Source organism: Elaeis guineensis, chromosome 1 (assembly GCF_000442705.2).
Source record: "Elaeis guineensis isolate ETL-2024a chromosome 1, EG11, whole genome shotgun sequence".
NCBI lineage: Eukaryota > Viridiplantae > Streptophyta > Magnoliopsida > Arecales > Arecaceae > Elaeis > Elaeis guineensis.
In genome coordinates this window covers 148,199,475-148,213,045 of record NC_025993.2, presented here as the reverse complement: position 1 = coordinate 148,213,045, position 13,571 = coordinate 148,199,475, and the positions used below count along the sequence as shown (strand labels likewise).

The window sequence follows — 13,571 nt, the reverse complement described above, 5'->3', positions numbered from 1 at the left end:
CTTTCAAATTGTTCCGTTTGATGTATATGATGGATCAGTTAAAATTTCTCTAATTTGATGTTTGAAATGGTTTTCATAGTTTGAATTGTTGTCAATCCTTGATTAGAGAGGGTGTATGAATGTTGTTATTGATTGCATGCCTGTGTGAATTGACGGTGCGCGTATGTGTGCCTGTGTGCATGTTGAACCTTGCAGAGGTACCCAGTATCCTACAGTTGCTGAAGAAATTAAAGGTGTTGCCAGTTCAGATCCTGTTCATCGCAAGCTTTTTGTTCGTGGCCTGGCTTGGGAGACTACCTCAGAGACCCTGTGTGCTGTGAGTGCTTTGCTGCTTGCTGTTTGCTGGTTGTGTGCTGGGAGTGCCTGATTAATCTTCTATAATAAGTTTGCCATATATTGAAAGCTAATTACTTAGTTTTTTAAATTTAATTCTTGCTATACAGCTTTAAGAGATCTACAGTTTAAATCATTTCTGATAAGCTCAGAGATGTTTCTTATCCAGGCATTTAGTATGCATGGAGAAATTGAAGAGGGAGCTGTCATTTTTGACAAAGCAACTGGAAAATCTCGTGGATATGGTTTCATTACTTATCGGCATATGGAATCTGCTCATAAGGCATTGCGAGAACCTAGCAAGATGATTGATGTAAGTAATCTTGTCAAAGTGTTCATTTAGTATGCATCTGTGTTCTACAAAGAAACTTCCATCGTATGTGTGGATAATTCCAGCCTCTTCAACATGGATAAGCTGATTGCACCAAATGGGAGCAAAAAGAATTTGGCAAGTATTGGTACATTTTGTTTTCATTTGGTGTGATTGTTTTGCAAGGCTTTTCAGGCCTGAGATCTTTGCCTGCCTGGTGAGTGGATGATACCAAGATGCAGGGGTGGAAAAGTTCAGAAACAAATAGATATTTCAAGATGTCGGCCAATATATAGCATATGGAATTATCAGGATATACTAAAACTGTTTCATATTGAAAGATCTTAGCTGATTTATTATTATAATCTGCCAGTATATTGGAATGTATCAGTTTATATTGGCTGAGATATTCAGGTATGAGATGTTATGATAATCAGGCATGAGATTTTATGTACATCTTAGCAATTAGTTCTCAATAATGATACAAATGAATGGTGTCTCTGGAATCTTGGCTGAGACTAAGAGTTCCACCAGCTGCAAAGCTGCAACCAAAAATTGGGCAAATAAATTGACACACATGATGGAAATGCTAATATTCTCTCTGTTTGAGTGTGTAAACATGACATTGGTCTTTCTTTAATGCAATTCAAGTCTGATTTAGGGTTAAGGTTGACCCCCTATGTGCAAAGTATTTCTTTCTATATTTTTCCTTTTCATTTTTCTGTTAATTTAATAAAGATGATGAGAAGTATTTTGATAATGATGCGGATAACAACAACATCATCATCATCAGTTCATAAATTATAGGCTTACATTCAAGTTCTTTAAAATATCATTTATTTTTTTTTTTTTGGTTGATTTTGCATAATCTTATACTCTCTTGGCTGTTGTTCTGTAATCTAAATATATATATTAAGGTATTCCCTGTATCTGGCTATCTGCCAACTAGCAATATCCAGAAATATAGCCACCTCACCTTCTGCTAACTAGGATTTGCCAGTGATTTAGCATAAACAACATCAAGGTAGGTATTGGCCTGCAGCTAGCCTAGGCAAGTAATCTATCTCTATGCTATAAAGTTTTGTTTAGGTGGAGAATTCATTGCCAACAGATTCTTGAATGAAAATATCAGTCCGTTAATGCAGCATTCTGTGGTGCACGAATCAGATTCATGTTTTAAGGAGCATTGATAGTTTAAGGATTCTTGTTTAACTCTGCTATGATGTTCTGATTTGCTTGTTTTCTTTTAAGTGTCAACTAGCCATTTTTTTTTTTAATTTTATTTTTTAACACAGATCAAAATACCACTTTGCCTCCTTTTCCTTCAGAAAAAAAGAAAAAGAAAAAGGAATACAGATCCAACTACTGCAATTATTTTATTTTGTTGCAAAAAATGTCTGAAAATGTCGATTTATGTCCAGTAACACAGTCTTTTTTTATGCATTTTTGAAATTGGTTACTTTCTTCTCTGGACTTCTTAAATTGAGGTGTGAGGATTACTATCTCAGGGCCGTCTGGCAGTCTGTAATCTTGCTTGTGAAAGCTTAAGCAGTGCATCTGTCAGCACTGATGTAGCACTGAGGAAGATATATATTGGAGGCCTGTCACCAGACATATCGAGTGAAACTTTGCTTAATTTCTTTGGTAGGCATGGGGATATAGAAGAAGGCTCAGTTGCTTATGATAAAGAGACTAACAAATCTCGGTATGTTAAATCCTTTGTATTCATCTTTCCTTTGTTACCTTACCTATCGCTGAGCAAGGTATTCTTTTCCTAATTTTGCAGAGGATTTGGTTTTGTTACATACAAGACAGTCGAGGCTGCAAAGAAGGCCATAGATGACCCAAATATGACTCTTGGGGTAAGTGGAACAAATTACACATTTTTATCCTTTGTTTGCAGTACCCAGTTATGTGCCCCTCGGGTCTAGGCCTTAGCTATCAGTTGTTTCGGAAAATTGTTGAATTCCTTATCATTTTGGAGACTGCTGGAGGAATCCATCAACTTTTCATTCTTTTTAAGTTATATTTCATGTATCTTCTTTCCAGGGAAGGAACATTACGGTGAAGCTTGCAGACACCCATAAGAGTAAAATAATACAAGCACAAGTACCGGCAGCAATGGTTTCAATGGCTGTACCTTTTCCAGCAGGATATGCCCAGTCTGGAAAGTCACAGTCTGCAAGCCCATCCCCTGTAGGCTATGCTCCGTACCCACCTGCCATGGCAGCATATCCCACTGCTTACCCGAATGCCCCTGCTCAATATGCATCACCACCTCAGATTTCATATCCACAAGTTGGTGGAAAAAAGGAACCAGTTGGACTGCCATCAGCAGCGCCTGCTGGAATTCCAGGGTACCCATATTATGCAACAAAACCATAGAAGACAAATCTTGCAGGTAAACCGTATCAGATCCCATGTTTATCAGGCTAGAGGATTATTCTAGTAGCTTTAGGAGGCTTACAGCTTACACATTGTATATTTGGTGATTCTGCACTCTGCAGTGCCTATCACTAGTTGGCATTAGGGTTAAAAGACTAAGCTGAAGCATTGAAGACCTCTCTCTCTCTTTTTTTTGGGTGTCAGATATATTGGCTATTGATTATGGCAATCCTTTCATGACCCGTTTATCAGAAGAAATGAGATTCCGGGACGAGTAGAATTACTAAATAGTTTTACTTTGGATGACACTAGGGGTACCTGCTGAGTATTAAATCTGTTTATTTTTTTAAGGTGTCTATTTGTGTTGCTCTATTACGAACAGGCCCTCCTGCCCCCGCCAAGCAATCCAATTGAATCTGCCGGATCTCCCAGCTTTAATCAACAGAATTTGTCTGTTTGTGACCTAATGACTTGAATCCATGGAGAGGCGCTCTTAGATTTACAAACGATCTATTCAAGGGACGGCACCTGGCTCTTGATTCTGATGCTAGTTTTCCTCTTTAAAATGGGATGGCTTTCGGGTCATTACAAGATATGCTTCGAGCTGCATTAGAATAAAGGTTCTGCATTTTGGAATTAAAAAACGGTAGATCTGTTTATTCCAGTATTATAAGAATATTCTGTTTATTTCAGTCGTTGAGGTTGTTTTCCGGTTGTCGTAATGTGGGATGTACTTGTCTTGTGATTAGCATGTTCAAAAGAATGTTTGCATCGTTTAGTAATTAGATGATGTTGGCCTCTTGGAACCTAAATGCATTCTTTTTTATTTCTTGCTTTGTTTCTTTTGAGAGAGAGAGAGATAGAGAGCGTGTTCATAATTGCAAATGGGAAGGATCGAAACTTTTGTGGAGAGTTGCCTTGGAACATAAAAAACCAATATGGTGCAATGTTTCTCGACCATTGCGTTGTGGTGGACAGGGTTTGCTGCAGCAGAGGGAGAAAGTATATGGATCGATAGATGGTCATTTTTAGGAGTGGAATTTTGATCGGGCAAGATGTGTCGTGAGGTCGTGAGTGCCTGGTTATATGTAGATAAAAATAAAATGTAACCATCTTAAATTGCCAAAAATGATGATTCAAGGAGCATGAGTACCCGTAAAAAGGTAGCATTTTTTTTTTTTCTTTTCTGGGAGAATGCAAGTATTGTTGTGTAGTTGCAATATGGCAAAGACTACGATAAACTCTAAAACAAGAATTTGAAGGCGTGGCCAGAAGAATTAGTCTGCGTGCTTAGCTGTCACTCCCACCGTCTTTCTCAATTAGAGGAAAAAAAAAAGAAGGGAAAAATGGACCGTCTTTCTCAATTAGAGAGGAAAAAAAAAAAAAAGGGGAAAATGGAAGAGATTTGCAGGTTTTCTACTTTTGAGCATTTAAGATTAAGCAGATGATAGCAGGTGGCACGTGGTTAGGGATGGGAAAGGTAATGGAACAGATACTTAAGAAAATGACCAGGTTCAGTTGGTCGATAGGATCAGTCTCCGGGTTTGAAGTGCAGCAGCTTAACAAAAGCTGCAAATTTGATGGTTGAACACAGATTCAATTAGCGTGTAGTACAACGCTGTCAAAAAGGGAACATTATGCTCAATTCTCCTGCCAATCTCTAACCATAGGAGAAGCGATCCCTGAATGGAAATTTGATTAGTGCCATTAAAGCATCATGACACCAGAAGAACGCTGCAATTAATCCAAGTGTTGTCTCTGCAAGGCTTGTCCAGGCACTAAGACAGCCCTCTCCATGAAGAGTAGGCTTGCTTTGAATATCTGCAATAACAACCAACCAACAGAGACAACAAAGAGTAGTTCGTGCCATATCAAACTGACGGGAAAGAATAATAAGAGAGGAAATTTGTGCAACCATAAAGATTTGGACCTTACCACCAGAACAAGATTCATGGATCTCATCTGGAAAATCAAAATAACTTTCCAATTTTCACAAGTATGATGGACGCACTGTGAAAGTATTGGTACAGCAAATGGCTTGGTTGCTCCGTAATAATACTAAAACAGGTAAGCATGACAAGACTGTACCTATCCCCCCTTTTCTAGAAAGCAAAATATTGTGCAGTGAAGAATGTGTTTTCAGTAACTATTAGAGTCTTGCATTGGCTCTACGTGCGAGTCTTGCATTGGCTCTACGTGCACCTTCGTTAATCTAACATAATAGATAAAGATAGGAGGTTTATGTAATGCTTTTTTTAAGAGGTTTATAACTTCATATAATAAAAAAATTGAACTGAATGTTTCAAAAACATGAATTTAGAATTGGACTAGGTTACTTGTGAAGGCAGTTTTCTTCTCTTTCTTGTTTGCAGTATTTTAGGAAACCAGTAAATACACTCTTTCTTTTACCTTTATGATGGGTAAACTCTCCTCCACCACCGATGTTAAAATGTTGGATAAAAGAAGTGTCGAATGTATATCAATTTCCTTTCCTAGTGACACAAGTCATGTTTCATTAGAAGACGTCAGTGTGAAGCAGCATGAATTTAAAATGGGAAATAACAGTAAACATGAACATGGCCTCAGCATTAGAAAGACAGAAGCCGAGAAAAGAAATTATATCATAACTAGCATCCCATGATTTTTGGACCATGTCTTGCATAGGTTGCAAAGCAGAAAGACTATGCCTGCTCAAAATAATAGCTAAAGAAACAACTTATCCAACTACTGGTTACCAAGGTATCTGGATCAAAGGGATGAAGATAAAAAATATCTTCCTGCAAGCATCTGTCAAATACAATGTTCACTTTTCGTTGGTGCAAAATTATTACCGTAATTTTAAATATGTAAAGAAAATTACCCAGACTGCTGCAGTGTTCAGGAGTTTATACTTTCAGGAAAGCCACGAGGGTGGAATAGGTTGTTCTCTGCATTTGGGTAGGTCAAATTTCAAGTTTAACCATAAGAGTTTAGATACTTTCAGAAAACCCTGCTCTAGTGTGCATTGACTTGTATTATGTGTGAATCTAATACCGATATCGGTACATCTATTAAGATAAGTGTGCATTTATCTACGTGTAGGGACATAATGCCGGTCTAGTAAAGTTCAAAATGACCATCTCTGCAAAAGGCAAAAAAGCTGACTCTTTCTGCAAATATGAAGAATAATGTGCATACTTTTTCCCTGAAAAAATGATTTTACCATTTAAAGATGATAACATTGCATGAAAAATTTGGGGAAGTTGTCCAGCACAAGAACTGCATACAACTGCTAGTCCCGAGTTTTACCAACTTCTGTTTTAATAACAGGTAACCAACTGAAAAAAGGACACCTGACTGGTTTGTCACATAACCGAAACCAACCTAGAGGCAGTTATGCTGAAAAACTCCATCTTCTGTGTACCCTGTATGGCTCCATCCTTTACAGATGATGCTATTCTTCTGATGGAGTACAGGCAAAGCAAATATCAGAGGTAGATGGCCCCATCGAGCATCCATTGGAAGTCATAGAACCAAGGAACAAGTAATTGCACCATCATTATCGCTAGCCCAACTGTCACAGGAATCTTATGTTAAAAGAGTCACAAGCAGTATCTGCTTGAAGGAGAGTCACTCTATTCTGAAAGATGATGTTTCCATTTAAAAGACAAGAACACCCTTCAGCTTGAAGAAACTTAGCTTTTCAACCTTTCCCATGCCTTTGGCCCTTCAGGATGGAGAACTACGAAGTATTTTACAAATCGTGCATCAGAGCATGCAAGAATAGTGCTCAAGGCCACTGTGGACCTAACCATCTTCCTGTTTTTGGTAGGTATCACTACTCCTTGCTCCTTAAGCCAACTGTACATTGAAAACCTCAGCTTTATCTTATCCATGCTGTAGCAAAGGAATGTTGGAAAAGCCACAAGGGACTCCAGAGGATAACCCAAATGGTTTAGAAGATAATCAATCTTCTTCTCAATTATGTCTATGGATTGATTGAGTATCGAAGGAACTAATTTGATCATGTCTGAAACTGTGTGGTAGTCTAACCCAGCATTCACTAAGCAGTCAAATCTCTCCTGCAGCTGGTCTCCTCTGCCTCGGAACTTGTACTGTGCTTTCGCCATCTCATCTGAGTTCTCAACAAACCCAAGTTTCAATAAGAAATTGGTCTTCTCCTGCAGAAAAGTTCCATCCACTCTCGGCAAATTTACAATTCCAATCTTTTTTCTAGAAGCCAAATCACGGAACTGACTCGGATCCTCCTTAATTATTTCACACAACTTTTCAGGGGATATCTTTAAGCTTCTCAGTACAACTTTAGGCCTCTTACAAGAACAAAAACCTAAAACTTGAGCATGAGAAGACACTATCCTTGAAATGTCCTCTGTTTGCATCCCAATGTCAGCTAAAAATTGCACAGACCTCCCCAAATTATTTGAGAAATTTCCAATCAGAATTCGAGGGTACTGCACAAATAAAGTTAAAATATTGTTCATCTTAAGACCCAACTTCAACAACATTGCAACTAGTATATAGATCTTCTTTCCAGAATCATCAAAAATAAATCTGGGATGTTCTTTAATTAGCCTAGCCAAAACTTTCTTGTGACAACCCATTTTATCAAGAAAATTCAGCATTTCAAGTATTCGACTCCAATTGTACATGCTCTTGTCTGATAAACATCCTCTGATCCAATCCAGCTCGACCCCTAAACTTTTCAATTTCTGAAGAACTCGAAGAAATTCAACATTTACATCACCAATTAAGAGTTCTGGACAACATGTAACCAACTTGATAATGGTGGGTTTGGTCAGGCCAAGTTTCTCATAAGCTTGAAGCTTTGATAATAAGATACCATAACCAAATCTAAACATCTCAGTCCCTTCCTTGTACATCTTGCCAATCTTACTACGAGGAACTCCATAATTGCAAAGAACATGGTAATTCTCAAACAAGACATCATCATCACTAAGAAACATTAGATTCCGGGGAAGAAGGGGATACAACTCTGATGGTTTCAACCCCAAACTCTCGAAGAATGGTTCAAACTCATTGATAGGATGGTAGCGAAGAAATCTTGTAAGTGAGCGTCCAACATCAGACTCATTCTCTACTTTTGCAATCAGATTCTGGAGAAATACAGGGGAATTTTTGCTCATGTGTTCAGCATCGGTAAAATGCAAGCTCCTGGTACCATGAAGGTATTCAAAGAGAGCATTTTGGGCATCAATTCGATCCATTCGAGAGATTCGAGATGCAGTGTGACCATCAGACAATGGTTTTCCATCCATGACCGTAACGGGGACATCACTGCACGCAGCTTGAGTAGTAGAGAAGGATCGGTTCTGCTGCTGATTTAGCAATCTGTTGACCATCGAAACATTCAGAGTTTGGGCAGGCAAATTACTGCAACTATTGCATCTTCTTCCAAAATCAAACAATCCTGTGCTCTGAAGTCTCGCAGCTCGTGAATCCCAAAGGAGAGGGCTTTTCTGTGGGCGAAACAATGGGTGTTTCTGGATACAGAGCACCGGTGGGGTGACTGAAACACTGTGAAAATTTCGATTTTTCTGCAACAGGAGGGGTGGGCATTTCTGAAAACCAAAAACTTCCCCAGAAACAGCTGGAGAAACAATAGCACTGCTCACTTGGCTCACCATTTTCGAAGGACCGATACTTTGAAGATATCGGAGGCTTATCATGACTAGAAGCAGAGGTCACACGAAGGGAGAAAGAATCTAACAGCAAATTGAATCCATATCTAGCTTTTCTACAGAATTAAAAATCAGCAATCTCGATTTCTTTCAAACCAATCTATCCATCTAAGTTCGTGTGCTTACCTCGGATTCAACAGGAACTCGGACTTCGCTGGCCGTTAAAGCTTTGGGACTCGTTGATTTAGAGGAGACCGCCATTAGAGCGAGCGAGTAAGCTTGGGTGGGCAAAACCCTAGCCATTTCGGAGGCTTTGAGGCGAGGACTCGTGGTAGAGTTACCAAAAAGGGTCCCGATACGGGCGACATCCAGAAGCATAAGATCAAAGCCGTCCAATTTCTAGGTCCGTGCTAGATTGGACGGTTAAGATCGAACTTTCTAAATCACCAATAAACATCTAAAAGACTGCCTCTTGCTCGGGAGCCCTGGTTTCGGAGCTCGAGAAGCTTCTTTCATGGCTTCCTCATAGGGCAAACATGGGGGCTTTCGTCCACGGGAGAGAGACGGCAGACCAGCGGAGACCCTTCGAGCCATGGAGAAGCGAGCGCCAGACCCCCGGCACCTGAGGTAACCATAGTTTCTCATAGATTTCACCACTTGGAACTCGATTGGAATCTCTTTTCTCCATTTTTTTCGCATATAGACATGGTCCATTTGTGGAAGCTCCAGAAACCATCGCCTCTCCAATGGATTTCTCGTGTTGGTCAGGAGGAAGTTATTCGATCAATCAACAATCGAACTTTTGACAGTAGGAAAGCTCTTTGCAGTACTAAAATCCCCAATCTTCATCCAAATAGAGAATTTTGTTCAAAAGAATCATACATTTCCAAGTCGGCATCTGGGGGCAATCAGCTTGGGTCCCCGAAGAGTTCGTTTTTCCATCATGGGGTTACTCTTTGCTGGGTAAAAACCTCATTTTTGGTCCATATTAAAGGCTTTTGTACTGATAAAACTCCAAAAGACTTGCAAGCTATTTCTCGAAGCCCTCGTGTGGTTGCGGAGGCTCAGGCAGCTCTGGTGGACTACCTTCACTCCACAAGAGGCTTGCAGTTCCCCGATGCAGAGCATATGAGCAAGCACTCCCCAAACTTTCTTGCAAAGCTTCTGAAAAAGGTAGAGGAGGGGGAAGACACTGGAAGGGCATTAACCCGGTTCTTTCGCTACCACCCCATCAATGAATTCGAGCCATTCTTCGAGGGCATGGGCCTGAAGCCTAGTGAGTTCGATTCGTTTTTACCACGGGACTTAATGTTTCTTTCTGATGATGAAAAATTGATTGAGAATTATCATGTTTTGTGTAATTATGGCATTGCTCGTGGCAAGATAGGAAAAATATACAGGGAGGCTACTGAAATTTTCAGCCAGGATCCTGGCATTCTGGGTTTAAAACTTCAGGCTTATGAGGGACTGGGTCTGAGTAAGAGTAGCATTATTAAGATTGTTGCTTCAAGCCCAATACTTTTGGTTGGGGATGTTAACAGGGAGTTTGTTAAGGTGCTAGAATGGTTAGAGGACATCGGGATACAGCTTGACTGGATTGTGGGGAATTTGTCAGAAATAATTCATATGACTGGAGCAGAATGCTTGTAATTTTGCGGTATTTGACTGAACTGGGATTTACTAATCAAGAATTGGGGGCTTTGATCAGAAAACATCCAGATTTTTTGCTGGATGGTTCAGGAAAGGTGGTGCTCTTGCTCTCTGGCTTGCTGTTGAAACTGGGAGGAACAAAAAAAGAATTATTTGGCCTGTTTTCTCAGTTCCCGGACATCCAAATTGGGAGTTTCATGGAAAACATGCGGCATGGTCTGATATTGCTAATTGAGATTGAAATGGACCCTGGGAATATTCAAAAGCTGTTGCTTACTCATACAGAAGTGTTTGGTTTTAATTCTTTGAAGAAAGCCAACAGCATTCTTACCTATCTGAATGTTGGAAGAAAGCGCCTGTGTAGAATTATAAACGATGATCCACATCAATTGAAGAAATATGTATTAGGGTCGAAAATCAATCGTCTACCAAACTCTGGCAGGAGTGAAAAATCGCTTGGAGAGAAGAAAAAGTTTTTATTGCGTCTGGGGTTTGTTGAGAAGTCACGAGAGATGGAGAAGGCACTAAAGGTGTTCCGTGGCAAAGGTTCTGAACTTCAAGATCGCTATGATTTTTTGGTGAAAACTGGACTGGACCCAAATGATGTGTCAAATATGATTAAACTGGCCCCACAAGTCCTCAACCAGAAAACAGATGTTCTCCAGAGCAAGATTGACTTTCTTGTGATTAATTTGGGTTATCCCTTAAGTTCACTAATAGCATTCCCTGCATATATGTCATACACTGTTGAAAGGGTCAAATTGAGGTTCTTGATGTACAATTGGCTTAGGGATAGAGGAAAAGCCAGGCCAGCCTTAGCACTAAGCAGTATTCTTGCATGTTCTGATAAAATATTCACAAAAAAGTTTGTAAATCATCACCCAGAGGGTCCTGTAGTTTGGGAAAACTTCAAGAAGGCATTATCTTCAAGCTAACTAATATCTTCATACTTGTATTTTGCCTGCCTTTATTTGCTTAACAATGGATTTAACATTCTTTACTGCAAAAAATTGTCTTCTGTGCTTTAAATCCAGGAACCCACTAACCAAATGAAGGAAGTATTTTTCCTTGAAATGTGGCATGGTTGAACATGTAGCAGTCATGCAAAGCTATGCTCTATTACAAACTTATTGGTTTTATCTTTATATACCATCTAGTTTTTGGAGAAGGTATAACTATACTTAGGTAGAACATTTCAGTCTTTATATAAAATAGTGAAAGATAACAGAAGATTGTAGTGGAAGGTTGTGGTTAACTGTATGTTTTTGAGAGATTTTGAAAATATATGAGCATACTACTGGCTTGATAAAGTGTTGTGTGTGCAAAAATATTTGAGAAACCATTTTCTCTGCACCAAACCGTATCTCAGTTGGTCATGGGTGTTTTAAATTTCAATAAAACTGTTAATTTTGGACACCACCCATGTTTGTGCATGCACAGCAACTTGCTCTTGTTCTCAGGACATTTTAATGTATCTGCTAGGTGAGCACAACCAGTATATTAATGTATAGAGTATCAATTACTCGTCATCAAGGTCGATTGCCCCCCTTATCACATTCCAGTCCTTCCAGAAACTGGATTTGTTTGTCAAGTTATTTTTTTTCGGTAAACTTATCATGGAAATATAAGAATTCATTCCATCCTTTTCTGTTCATGTGAAAGAAACAAAAAGGACTTGTAATTCCTGTCACAACATGCTTGTCTTTTTTATTGTTCTGGAATACACAGGAACACACAGACATGACAAGTTCTCTTCAGAAAGTAAGGCCTTTAGGGTATACAGATTGATAATCCATATTGTGTGATTGCTCTCTCTTTGTGGAAACTTTGCATGTTTTGAACCCTTGAAGGAAGTCGTGTTTTGTGCACCAGGACTTTCCTTTACCATGTTTCAATAGGAGTAGGCACTCAAATTTCCATTTATGCCATGGTTTAGTGTCAAATGGTTTTTGTCTATCAAAATCTCATGGCAACTTGCATCTGACATGCAAGTTTGATGGATGAGTTAATTTGGCTTTGATTTTTGTTATATATCGATGTTTGTTAGGAATCAGGTAGCTCACCTACAGATCTACCTTTTTCCATTAGACTTCTGGGCTCCAGCTATGCTGTCATATTCATATCATATGTTATTAATAAATAATAACATAGGCATCATTGAAGCAACATGAAGCTGGTTCAGCTTCCAACTTCCAATGATGGCGATCATATCGAGGGTCACGAGCATCTGAATGCTTCAGAAGTGAATCAACAAAATCATCACTACATCAAAGTTTATATGGGCAATTTGGAGCTGGTTTTGAATTGCATGTCGAGTTTAGCAGTTTGTGACAGAAGAACCTATTATCAACTTTGTTTACCATTTGTTTTAAGTTTTTCATACATCCTATATGAAAATGATGATCTGACTCTTTGTTTCATTCTTCCAGCAGCTACTACTTCTTTATACTGGACAATATGCCATCCTGTGTTAGATGAACATATGCATGTACCATTTGTCTAGGTATGTTACAATGATGATATGCCTGCATATGTGGTCCAGCAAGCAAGTTTTCAATCATTTGGTATCATAGTTGAAGGTAAACAGATTCAGTTTCTAAATTTCACATAGGTTAATTATTTTGTCACAAGAAATTTTGACCTACCTTTGGCTATTCTAATGGTAGTCAAGGACAATTTATCCTCTTTCTAAATCTGTTTATTGCAAACTGTTGCAAGCTTTTACTTTTCCATTAACAACTTAATATTCTCTTCTCCGAAGCATTTAGCATGTGCCTAGTAACTGCAAAAAGAGTTTCTTGCATTTTGCTGGTGTCCTTTTATTTCTCTAGATATGATGCAAGATGTAATGGACCTTGGAGCCCTCCTCTTTTTCTCTTCTTTTTTTTTTTCTTTTTTTTTAACTATAATAGTCAATCAAGCGCAGAATCCTTCCAGTTCTCTGAGGTTGTTGAGGGTGAGAACCCATATTGTTCTGGAGTAAACTGAAACAAATGGGCAGCAGAAAAATATTGGGATTTATCTATAGTTTGAAAGTTTATTTCTTTTTAAACTAGAACTACATTGACACAGATTAGGCTTTCCATTTCTGCTAGAAAATGATTCTCTAGTTTTATGGGTGGCATTAAGACTTAATATGCGTGTATAATTTGTGGGAGGAAAATAAAGTTAGAGATGCAGATAAATAGAGTGAATCTTATACACTCAGAATACTCGAAGAAATTCTGGTATATGTGTATGAGTAAGCTACAAGT

The 13,571-nt window shown here is 38.8% G+C and overlaps 3 protein-coding genes across 5 annotated transcripts in view; 2 read left to right on the top strand and 1 right to left on the bottom strand.

Annotated features, from left to right (window-relative positions):
• The window catches only part of LOC105061246 (UBP1-associated protein 2C), a 6,332-nt gene extending 2,492 nt beyond the window's left edge, over positions 1–3,840 (top strand). Inside the window, exons 2-7 of one of the 3 annotated variants that reach the window (XM_073243395.1) lie at positions 196–316; positions 503–646; positions 2,152–2,348; positions 2,430–2,505; positions 2,693–3,044; positions 3,411–3,840. In XM_073243395.1, coding sequence (XP_073099496.1) covers positions 196–316; positions 503–646; positions 2,152–2,348; positions 2,430–2,505; positions 2,693–3,028 — 874 coding nt within the window. In that variant the 3' untranslated portion in view covers positions 3,029–3,044; positions 3,411–3,840. Of the gene's footprint in view, positions 1–195; positions 317–502; positions 647–2,151; positions 2,349–2,429; positions 2,506–2,692 lie in introns of all 3 variants that reach the window. The other 2 variants (XM_073243389.1, XM_073243385.1) reach the window with 2 other exon arrangements.
• Positions 3,841–6,205: 2,365 nt separating this feature from the next.
• LOC105061248 (transcription termination factor MTEF18, mitochondrial) lies at positions 6,206–8,985 on the bottom strand. Its single transcript, XM_019846036.3, has 2 exons — positions 8,854–8,985; positions 6,206–8,783 (listed from the first exon to the last, which is right to left on the bottom strand). Exon 2 carries the CDS (start codon positions 8,713–8,715, stop codon positions 6,703–6,705), a length of 2,013 nt encoding a protein of 670 aa, XP_019701595.2. The 5' UTR covers positions 8,716–8,783; positions 8,854–8,985; the 3' UTR covers positions 6,206–6,702.
• Positions 8,986–9,159: 174 nt separating this feature from the next.
• On the top strand, positions 9,160–11,282 carry LOC105061247 (transcription termination factor MTEF18, mitochondrial-like). Its single transcript, XM_010945234.4, is given in 3 exon segments — positions 9,160–9,294; positions 9,371–10,282; positions 10,285–11,282. Coding segments are annotated over 2 exon segments (1,878 nt in total). The 5' UTR covers positions 9,160–9,294; positions 9,371–9,372; the 3' UTR covers positions 11,253–11,282.
• Positions 11,283–13,571: the final 2,289 nt, after the last annotated feature.